Below are 12,495 nucleotides of genomic sequence, written 5' to 3' on the forward strand. Positions count from 1 at the left end.
CTTGGCATGTTAGTAAACGTGCCACAATTAACAACAATGCATTGCACCTGTGTGTGCAGCTGACCTGCGGAACCTGGGAATATACAATCTTGTCAAGATGGGGAGAATATAATTATAATACCTTGTTAAATTGACCATTTTGTTAAATTTTGCATTTGTAGTTATTTTACTGTAATTTACCAACATAATAACCCGCACAGATAGACAAAGAGACATTCATGGATTCAAATTTAGAACAAACTTTTATCTTCCCCCCTGGACCCAGGGTATGGCAGCTGCATACCCCTGCCATACCCAATTGACGCCCCTGAGTTGTCGGCTCTTCTCCTCCTCCTCCTCGCAGCGCTGAGAGTCCAGGAACAGGTGGAAGTCCCTGATCCACTGGACCCACGGAACCGCAGGGAGACAACAGGGTCTGTCCAGGAACGGGTCGGGAGGATCCATGATGGATGGTTCCACAACGCAGGCACTGCAGAACGGACTGGACCGGTATACGGTTCTACAGAACAGAGCAGGGTCTCTACTCTATGCTTCTCCTACTTAAAGCCCTTCTTCCACTACAGGGGCGGAACAGCAGAACTTTCCCACAAACCGAAACCTTCAAAAACCTGTAAAGTTCTGGAACTATACGTTCTATACGTTTCCAAGGCTATATAGTAGCCTATCAGAGGCTGTTGCTGAAATGAATGTCCGTCTCATAATGAGAGAGTTTTTTTGTCATCAATGTATGTCCATCTGCTCAGAAAAGATAGGCCTATGGGTGGCAAATGCCGCGCGACCGGACCAATGCAACACTGGACTCACTGATAAGTGTGTGTTGCTGATAAGTGACTTGTTTCATGATGCCACAGTGGGTAGGTTCTGTTTCTCTGAAAACCATTTAGTTTCGTTTTCCTCACTCTAATGGCACCGGACCAAGACAGAGCCAGATCCAGATGCTGCTTGGCTTCACAGCAGTGGTGAAAAATGTAGGCCTACAAGGCCTTTTTCTTCTTTTTTACTTAAACCCTATTGAATCAAGCTCAGAAGCTTTCTTGCAGTGTTTATCCTTTTATAGTTGCTCTTGAACCAGTGAACTGTAGCCTATACTGTCATGTACCTTTTCCTCGGCAAAAGTCCTCAATCAATCAATTAATCAATCAATCAACCAATCAATTATTGGTAGACAAAGGAGGTTTTTGCACTATGGTTATGCTGGATTTGCAGAAGGATTTTGACACTGTGCTGTTACGGACAAGGTTAATAAAGACTACATTGGAGTGGGGATCTGCATTGGGTTCTATATTGGGTGTGCACGCCTGTCTAGGTCCCTGTCTGAAGATTCCTGCTGCCGTTACGAGTGGAGGAGGGTTCCTGTCACTCTGCCACCTCCAGCCAATCAGCGCTCTGTCCGTCTGGTCCGCCCCCTATAAAACCACCATGAAGAAGTCAGTCATGGCCGCTGTCACTCTGTCTGGGTAGCTATGAGGGTAGCTTATTGACAGCGTGCCCACCGGAGCAGGTGTAAAACATAGTCGTTTCTGATAGCCTTTGGGTGTTGTGTACAGGTTGTTCTTCTGAGAGTCCACGTTAACAGTGGTGAGCAGGGGTAAGTTTAGTAAGTAGACCTATTCACTGTAGCATTCTCACTGTTAGATCACTTATGGGCGGGTTACCACTTTGTACACGGTTTGGTTAGAGTAGATAGTGTAGACAGGTAGGGAAGTGTTTGGGTGTTAGGAAGTCAGTTAGCTTGGGAATTAACATTGTTAGCTCAGGAGTAGAATTGTGTTTTGTTTGTTTCCCATGTCGGGTGCCCGCCCCGCCCTGTCTCACCACTGAGAAGGCAACCTTTGAAGTCACATTTACCTGTTATTCTCTGTAAATATCATTGATTATTGTAATAAAACCACTTTTTGGCATATACCACCTTGCCTTTGTTACCCCGCAAACACCCCTAGGCCCTGTGGGCGTAACATGTGCACCATGAAATATTGTTACAAAAACGTTTAGTGCAGCGTGCTTATGTTCAGTGCATGGGTGAGGTGGTATTTAGAGGGCAGAGAACAAATGGTGGATATAAATTATAGCCTCGTAAACCAGACTCTCCTTTGAATTTGAATCAGCAGGCAGGAGGAGTCTAGTTTACCGCCTGGGGGTCCCGACCCACAGGTTGAGAACCACTGTGTTAGAAAACAACGACAAAAAAAAAAAACACAAAACAAACACATCACAAAGACAGATGTGGTCCCCACTGTACACAGAAAACCATCCTATCCACAGGGGCGGGGAAGTTAGTTTACTGCAGCGATGGCTGAGGGGACAAAACTCCTGCTAAAACCAAACCTTGTGCCACTTCAGGGTTCTGTATCTTCACCCAGATGGCATGAGGTGGCAGTAGACAGAGGATGATCAGTGGCATTTATTATTGAGAGAGCTAAGCGTGTGATGGCCTTATTGTTCACATCAGCATTCAGCAAGTGTGGGTGTGGGAAGTGATGATCTTGGAATCAATACGCGTAATACTGTAGAGTGTGTTTCTGTTAGGCATGGACAGTAGGCCTATACTGAAGAAACATGCTGAACAATAACAGAACATAACAGGTTGAATAATGCTTTTATACAGTAATAGAAGTTGTCAAGCTGAGTGGCAACAGATAATGATCATATAATATAATATAATATAAATATCTAGGCCTATAGCCCATATTTTTTGCACTGTTTTTTTCTCCTGACAATATCATCTGCATAGTACTGTGTCCTATTCGTCTGTCATTCAATGTTATATGAGATACATAAAGGTTTAATGTGTGAATAAGCAATCAAGCATGGATTCCCTGTTGTTCTGCACTACAGCACTGCCTCCACAAGGTGGAGACAAAGGTCCAGGAGAGACAGCCGTGGAGCTCTTTGACACCAAGATCAAAGTGAAGTATTCACTTTGAGTATAGGTCGTCGAGAGGGTCACCAGCACTTTCGCCTATAACATATTCGCCTACACGCATTTGGTCTTTTCGCGTGGCTTTTTCACCGTGGAGGAGAGCCTTTTCACCAGGCCGTTCTGGTCGATTCACCGCTGTTGAAGAGCCATTTTGCCTACCCTCAGACTGTCCATGTTTGCATGCCAGTGGTGTTGAATACAGGTCCACTCGCCAAATTTCCAACTCGCCAAATGACGCCAAATGAATTTTCTAGGGCAGCTCGCCAACTAGCGTGGACATGTCGCCACATGGGTTAGGATGCCTCGCCAAATGCTCCAAGGACAGGTCGCCAAACAGCTTGGATGGCTCACCCCTAAGCCACGGACTGTGATATAAACTGGTGGAAAAAGTACTCACATGTTGTACTTAAGTAAAAGTATCAATACTGCACTGTAGATGTACTCTGTTACACGTAAATGTCCAGAATTCAAAATGTACTTGAGTAAAAGTATGAAAGTATTGTCATCAAAATATACTTAAAGTACCAAAAGTAAAAGTACTAAATGTTTGAAAATAGCAGATCTACAAGCTCACAACGCGTCGTCGTGAGCTTGTAGATCGGCTATTTTCAAATAGCCAAGGTATAAAATGGGGCTAAAGTGGTCCATGCATTTTGTTTTATAATAGCCTATTCTATTTTTTATCTGCAAAGTAGGCCTAATTAGTAACTAAAGTTTTCAAAAATTGTAGTGGAGTAAAAGTACAATATTTGGATCCGAGATGTAATGGAGTAGAAGTAAAAGTATTGAAAATTGGAAATACTCAAGTTAAGTACAAATAGCTCCAAAGTGTACTTAAGTACATTACTTAAGTAAATGTACTTAGTTACTGTACACCACTGGATATAAACAATTATAATCTAACAATCAGGCCACTAGACAATATCTGCTCAGGGACAGCAGCATTATTATAACCATTAGCCTACTTACTATATAATATACTTTAACATATTATTGCCTACAAACAGCTTTCACTTCATGGACACTGGATTTCTTTCTTTCTTTCTTTCTTCTGCTTTTCTTTGTGCATGGAATGTAGCTACATAATAGCACAATATCACATACTTATGGGTCATTGCATAATGCAGGCGCATGACCCATTAATCAACACCTCATTTGACTGGACGTTTCATTGAAGGTGCAAAGTGCTTTTGAGAACAAAAGGTGATGATAGCCTTATGTAGCTTACATTCCATCCTTTTGAAATGTCAATGCTTCCAATGTGTTGATGTGACACACCTAGAATGTAGTCACATTTTTGTGTTAAATTATTCATTTTATTTTGTGATTTGAATTCGTTTTGGGAGCTGTCAATGTATATAGATTGGAATTCATCTTGTCAGTAGGGGGCAGTATTTGATAAAGGTTTGATCTCAGAGCCAAACCAGAACATAATGTGTATATGTAACCAGGGTTGATTTGAAGTTTGATTTCTGGAGGAAAACTGTGAGGACCACCATTTGATGAGATTTAGGGCTCTATTATGATCCAGGTCTTATGCCTTATGCCTTAACTTCTTTGCCTTTTTTTTTTACTATTTTGAAAAAGATTTTTAAATAATTCAAATGCTGATCTACATCTACACTGATCTACACTAAACAAAAGGCAAAGAAGTTAAGGCATAAGGCATAAGACCTGGATCATAATAGAGCCCTTAGCCTCTTAAACGGTGTTGTGAACTGTTCTTTTAACTGCATAAATAAACGGTTCAATTTGATCTCTTGCCATGTTTCCTTTCATATATAACTTTCCTCCACACACACACACACACACACACACACACACACACACACACACACACACACACACACACACACACACACACACACACACACACACACACACACACAGCACTCTTCATTATTAAACACTTGTGCTCTTGAATAAGCCTCCACACACACACAACACTCTTCATTCTTAAACACTTGTGCTCTTGAATAAGCCTCCATGAACGTGTATCATTCACGGGCCCTATTCCCTACTGGTTGGCGAGCTGACTCAGGAATTTTGCGAGATGTCCTTGACTGGTTGGCGACCTGACTTCGGCGACATGTCCCGCGAATTTGGCGACTTGGATTTTTGGCGAGTCGACTGGATACCGTGGTGTTACCTGTCAAACAACGGTGACGGCTATCCTATGCAATGCCACTCCATAGAAATCACATTAATACAGATTAGAAGTTAAAACTATTGGAATCATTTAGGGCTTTGCACAGGGCAAAAAGTCCACAGTCCGGTCCTCCTAAAGCACAATGTTATTTCTCTCTGAGGCGCATGCAGAGAGCACAGACTGGGCAGCTCAGAGCGCCAGTGGCGTCAGTTAAAAAAAAGCTAAGGTATGGCAACATGACTGGTGTGACACCAGTCATGTTGCCATACCATACCTTAGCAACAGGCACGATGAAAAGTACATTTTATTATGTCCCCTGTAGCAAGGTATGGCAGCTGCCATAGCTTGCCATACCCAATTGACGCCTCTGAAGAGCGCACCACTCACGCAGCAGAGACAGAACAAATGCTGGGCTTGTTTATTGTAGTTTGATAAAAGCTAATGAATGCCGTTACCCACCTACAGCCCCCGTCAGTCACTGTTTATTTTGTGTCGGCGCTCCTTCGCTTAAGCCTACAATCAATCCAAAAACTCTGTGACTCCCTTTTTTGCCGGTCTTTCAATCCGCTTAGGCCTATTAGGTTATTTATCAATTAATTAATTATTTGGACGCACCTGATTCCAATAACTATCTGTATTGATGATGTGATTACTATGGAGTGCATAGCCGTGTGTAATGGTCACCGTTTGACAGGTAACACCTTTCACAATCAATATAATGTTTAAATGACAAAGGGATAATATGCAAACATGGACAGTCTACTGACAGCAGAATTGAGCGTAGACATACAGATTAGAGCTTTGGAATCAGGTGCGTCCAAATAATAATTAATTAATTGATACGTGCACTGCGCAAATAGGTCATGAGTCATGATGTCCCGATATACATCATAGCATTTGATTTTGAATATTATCATAGGCCTACTGCTGCTATGCTTTGTGGTGAAGAAGGTTTGTAAAATATAGATAGGATATGCAGCAAAATTGTTCTGGAGGTAGGCGCGCAGATCAACCCCGCAAGCATAAACTTTCTGTGTCTGGTTCTGGTGGTGCGCTCAGCGCTCTCCTCTGCTCTGTGCCAAATTATGTCTGTCTGTCTGTCTGTCTGTCTGTCTGTCTGTCTGTCTGTCTGTCAGAGCGTGTCATCATTGCCTCGTTAAAGACACTCGACTTAACATTTTAAACCAGGCAAAATGGATTTTGGATTGATGTAGGCTTAAGCGAAGGAGCGCCGACACTAAATAAACTGTGACTGACAGGGACAGTAGGACTACAGGTGGGTAAAACGGCATTCATTAGCTTTTATCAAACTGCGAGCCCAGCATTTGTTCTGTCTTTGCTGCCTGTATCAACGCGAGTGAGTGGTCGTGCGCTCTGCAGAGGCGTCAATTGGGTATGGCAAGCTGCCATAGCTTGGCTACAGGGGGACATAATAAAATGTACTTTTCATCGTGCCTATTGCTAAGGTATGGCAACAGGACTGGTACCAGTCATGTTGCCATACCTTAGCTTTTTCTGAACTGACGCCATGCGCCTCAAAGAGAGGACGCATCAGAGAGAAATAACATCGTGCTTTAGGCAGAGAGAGAGAGAGAGAGAGAGAGAGAGAGAGAGAGAGAGAGAGAGAGAGAGAGAGAGAGAGAGAGGCACCTGATTCCAATAGCTCTAATCTGTATTACTTTGATTTCTATGGAGTGCATAGGATAGTGTAATGGTCACCGACAGCAGACAGGTGAGGCAAACATGGACAGTCTGATAGCAGAATTGAACGTAGGTGAAATGGCTCTTCAACGGCGGTGAAACGGCCAGATAGGTTAGGTGAAAACACTCTCCTCCACGGCAAAAGTGCCCCGCGAAAAGACCTGGCGAAAATGTTATAGGCGATTATGCCTGACACCGTCGAGAGTGGTTAAATCTATCTGGAAATACACATTAGCATGAACGCTACTGATAAAGTGCTGTCAAACAAGTCTACCAAGCTATAAATTAAATCTTATTAAAAAGTGTAATCTGCAGTAATCTACAATTTTATATCAAATATATACTTTATATGATATGGTATAATGGTATCACAATCAAAACACATTCTGCACAGTAAGAAAATAGAAAACTACTGCACCATGACATTTCTTATTCTCTGTCTATTATAGGCCTATATGCATATCAATTTTATAATTAAAATCTTCAATATTATCTTTTAATATCTTTTCTCTACTTCATTATCAAATTGCTATCATTTTAATTTGTCCTGTTATTGGTTGAATTGCAGGTCATCCAGATTGACAGATTATTCTCTCTCCTTCTCATGTTGTGAGCTTGTAGATCGGCTATGTTCAAATGGCTAATGTAAATGTCTCATGTAGCCTCATCTCTTATGTATTTAAGTAGGCCTAATATGCATAATATGTCTTGACTCTTGTAGAAATTGATATGAAATGAATTTGATATTGCCATGTCATATTTGGTATGGTTTATTATGAAATAGGCCTATATACATATGATCTTGTCATGTATGTACGTACTGTATAGAGATTGTGATTATTATTATTACCCTTATTACCCTTATTATTATTATTATTATGATTGATTGATTGATTGATTGATTGAAGACTTTATTAGAAGTTTGCATAGGAAAATGTACAGTTTCATGACGGTACAGTTCACTGGTACAAGGTCTACTAAAAGGAGATCCATGAAAAGACTAAGCTTTATTTCCACAGGAAACCATTGAAGTATCTCATATAACATTGAATGACAGACGAATAGAACACAGTACTATGCAGTAGATATGTAGAGAAAATAAAATGAAAGAACAAAAAAAGAAAACAGTAAGTCTTTTTTTTTTACCAGTTGCGAACGGCTGCTGCCTGTAAGTGGTTTTTCAGGGCAATTTTAAAGGATGCTAGTGATCCACACTCCTTTATGGCCTTCGGTAAGGCTTTCCACATTTTGGTGGTGTAGCAGAAGAACGAGTTTGACCCTTTGTTGGTTTTGACTCTGGGTTGAAAGTGATTCATAAACATAAAAACAGAAAATCCACACAAACCACTTAAAAATCCCTATAGTCGCTTCCTTTGGGCTTGTTTTCACTCATAGACCTTGTTGCTTATATTTCTCTCGCCTTGCCAAACCTGGCAACGCCGTCCAGTCAGCTGTTCTTGTTTTGCTTCAGATTGTTTGCCTGTGTGGCTGACTGGCTGTGTGTATGTGGGACTCCCTCTTTTACAGGTGTTTCGCCCAGGCGTGGTTATGCTTCTAAACTAGCTCTCCTTAACGCTATGTCAGCATCCGCTGTGCCCGGCCGCAGGTCACGCTGCTCACCTCTGGTCTGTTGTAAAAAATATAAAATACACTTTCGCTACTCACAAAAACTGACGGCTATATGGAGCTGAAAGCCTTCTTTCCTTAGTGGCAACACTCTGAGCCCCCACCTCACCTTTAATATACACTTTATGGACAGAAAAGAAAATATTTCACCGGAAATTGTAGCTACTCCACAGCGCCCTCTAGAGGTCTGGTCAATAGAAGTGTCCATTGAGCAGATTTTCACCTTCCGGTGAAATATTTGTCTTTTCTGTCCATAAAGTGTATTTTAGACGTGAGGTGGGGGCTCAGAGTGTTGCCACTCAGGAAAGTAGTCTTTCAACTCCATAAAAGTTTCTTTGTTTTGGTGAGCAGCAAAACTATTTTTGGACCAGACGAGAGGGCGCGCAGTCGTTCTGCGGGCGCAGCGGATGTTCAGTGACATAGTTATGGAGAACTCCTTCAGGGGTCTTCAACGTTTTCAGGCCAAGGACCCCATAGCTGAGAGAGATGAAGCAGGGACCCCCACAACCTTTTCATAGATTCCATATAGTTTCATTGTTTGACAGCACAATCATCAGTGTATTTTGGATTCATGTCAATTTGTGTTTTCAGATATTTAATCACTTGAACCGTCAATTAATACCTAATAAACTTGACCTTTCACTCTGTACTTAGTCTGCTCTTTTTCCCCTCTACACCAAACCTCTTTGCCGAAAATAGCAGATCTACAAGCTCACAAGTAACGCGAGTTCTTGTGAGCTTGTAGGCCTATCTGCTATTTTTGGCTAAAGACAAGTTCTCAGAATATGGACGGTTCAATTAAGTGGTTCATATAAAAAAAAGGAGAAAAAATATATGATTTCGGGGACCCCCTATAGTAACTCTGAGGACCCCCTAGGGTCCCGGAGCTTAAGACCACGCCCACCTGGTCTAAACACCTGGGACAGAGGGGGTCCCTGCTTCTCTCCTCTCTTCAACCATAACAACACTTCTTCTTCCAACTCCCCTGGGTTTACAGCTCTTTATCCGGGGGTCCGCGGCTCCGACACCGCCTCCCCTCCACCTCAGACAGCTGGAGGTGGTCCTCAGCTCCGTAAAGGTGGTGGGGGTCCGCCGTATTTCACTGGATATCCGTCCGTAAAAATACAAAAACAAACGGCCATCATCATCGAGCCGCTGTGCCGCCGAGCCCAGGACAGGGCCTCCGCTCCGGGGCGGAGGGAGACGGGGAGGCCGCTGACCGCCGGGGGGTCCGGGGACCACCGGGACCATGGAGGAGGAGGGAGCCGAGGGCCAGGGTCCTCCCGGCGGACCCCCGGCACCGGGCGGACCACCACCGGGGCCCGGTGGGTCCGGGGAGTCCGGGGGGTCCGCCGGGGCGGGGCTGGGGGTCCCCGGCTGCGCCTCATTCAACCAGGACTCCACGTAAGAGACTCTGTTTTTATTGGTTTGTATTGTTGTTGGTCTGACTGCAGTGGTGGGAAGTAACTAAGTACATTTACTCAAGTACTGTACTTGTAGGTGGCCTTTAAGTAACATTTTGACTGAGGTATTTGTAATTACTTGTCCAATTTTCAATGTTTTTACTTCTACTCCACTTCATCTCAGATCCAAATAGCTGTAAAGTAACCAAGTACATTTACTCAAGTAGCCTACTGACTGAGGTATTTGTACTTTACTTGAGTATGTCCAATTTCCAATACGTTTACTTCTACTCCACTACATCTCACTGTGGTGTACTGTAAAGTAACTAAGTAGTCTACATTTACTCAAGCACAGTACTTAAGTATTACTTCAGTATTTCCAATGTCCAGTGCTTTTACTTCAGGGTTTAGGGTACTCCACTACATCTCAGATCCAAATATAATACTTTTACTCCACTACAATTATTTAAAATCTTGTAGTTACTAGTCACTTTGTACCATTTCGGCCAATTGAAAACATCAGATCTACAAGCTCGAGCTTGTAGATCTCCTGTTTTCAAAATATGTGTTATACATATTTGAATACTTAATGTGACATTCTGCATTCTGGACTTTTACTTGTAACGGAGCGTGTCTACATTGCACAGGTGGTGATACTTAAAGGAGTAGTTCACCCCCAAAATGACTTCTTTTCTATTGATTACTCACACCATGGAGACTTGAGTTCAATAATATTTTTAGTTTGTTGTCGCATTCCTAAGACAAAACAAGTTAAAAAGTAAATTCACCCCCATTGCTTCCAGATGGGGACCCGAATGCATTTGGGTCCCATCCGGAATCAATGGGGGTACATTTATAGTAATGAAATTATTGTCTTAGGAATGTGACAAAAACACAACAATATTATTGAACTCAAGTCTCCATGGCAAAAACCAATAGAAAAAAAAAAGTCATTTTGAGGGTGAACAACTCCTTTAAGTCGTTGCCCACCTGCCCCTGGCAGGTAAATAAAACGTTGGGGCATTTGGGGCAGGTGGAGTTGGCTTTCAGGTTGCCCGACAGGGCAAGTGCTCATTTGAGAGGGGTCGCAAACATCTATAGACACAACACCAGATATCTGTCTGAACACCTGAACGTTATGGAAGCAAAGAATGTGGCCAGAGCGTTCTGTCTTCTGGTCTTTGGAATGTAAAATAAGAGCACTGTTTGGAGTGTTGACCTGTAATGTGCTGATTTTACTGTTGCTGCCCTTACAAATATTAAATAACAAGTGTAAAACCATTTGGATTGGGAGGTATTGACACTGTATTGCACAGCCCCAGAAAGTGAAGAAATAAGTGCCTATATTGAGTGGTAATTAAAATCTTACCCATCATTTTATAATGAATGGTTTACTTTTCGGGCCACTGGGCATGAACTCTGGGAAAGTAGAACATGACCTGTACCTCTGAGACCTTAGTGTCAACCCCTGTTGCAGTATTGATACTTTTTTTTTTTTTTTAAGATTTGTTTTTGGGCTTTTTATGCCTTTATTTGATAGGATAGTAGTAGGATAGACAGGAAATGGGGAGAGAGATGGGGGAATGACATGTGGCAAAGGTCGTCCGGATTGGGAATCGAACCGGCGACTCCAGCAGGCATCATAGCCTAGTACGTGGTATGCGCCTTGATCACTAGGCCAGCAGGCGCCCCAGTATTAATACTTTTAATTAAGTAAAAAATATAAAGTACTTTTTTTCCCATCAGTGTGTGTTGTTCTGGCTGGTAGTCTCTTTACCAGCTGTTTCTTTCCTGTGTAACAGTGTAATTATTGAGCCTGTAGCCTCAGGATATCATAAACACAACCAGACGCAGCTCTGCAAGGCTTTATGATGGAATTATCTTATGCTTTAGCTATTGGAAAACAGCAGATCTACAAGCTCACAGCGTGACATGCTGCAAGCTTAGATCTGCTATTTTGGAAAAATTGTGACATTTCTTGAAAATCTTTGAACATATATATGTTTTTCAAAGCAAACTATTGTAACTCAAATCTCTGCTTCTGGGGGAGGGGGTCCCTGGAACAACACATTTTGAGATGGGGGGGGGGGGGGGGTCCACTACCGCGGCCAAATACATGTAATGCCTGTCTGTGGGTCCTTGACGTGGAAAAAGTTTGAGAACCACTGATTTTAGAAGGAGGATTTTAGATGGAGTCTAATAGAATCGGGTCAAAGATATTCAAGGACTTGCACAAATATTCAAGATTTCAAAAAAAAAAAAAATAATTAAAAAAAAAAAAATATATATATATATATATATATATATATATATATATATATATATATATATATATATATATATATATAGCATAATATACAAGCTCACAGCGCGGCACTCGGTGCCGTGCTGTGTATAGCTTGTATGTGCTATTTTTCAACAGTTAAAGCATGAAATATTGGTTAAGGTAATAATACATAATAATGCGTTTGCGGTCTTTATGATTGAAAACCAGCCTGAGGACAGATAGGATATAAGCCTATATAACTGTTATTATAATAATGAAGGTTCCTTTGCCTGGTAAACAACAGGGCTGGATCTTACACAACAAGCCTATATATTCCTGTCCTGTTACTCACAGTTTAGCTGAGAGTCTAATATCTACAGAGATATGGCATTATTTACATACCACACACTACTACTACACTACACTTCAT

The 12,495-nt window shown here is 42.0% G+C and overlaps 1 protein-coding gene across 1 annotated transcript in view; it reads left to right on the forward strand.

Annotated features, from left to right (window-relative positions):
• Positions 1–9,338: 9,338 nt before the first annotated feature.
• Positions 9,339–12,495, forward strand: part of LOC308284390 (WD repeat domain phosphoinositide-interacting protein 1-like) — a 31,387-nt gene continuing 28,230 nt past the window's right edge. Inside the window, exon 1 of the mRNA XM_080724990.1 lies at positions 9,339–9,800. Within this exon, the coding sequence (XP_080581116.1) occupies positions 9,646–9,800 (155 nt within the window). The 5' untranslated portion in view covers positions 9,339–9,645. The remainder of the gene's footprint in view (positions 9,801–12,495) is intronic.

This window comes from Nannobrachium achirus (assembly GCF_963921795.1).
Source record: "Nannobrachium achirus genome assembly, chromosome: 4".
NCBI lineage: Eukaryota > Metazoa > Chordata > Actinopteri > Myctophiformes > Myctophidae > Nannobrachium > Nannobrachium achirus.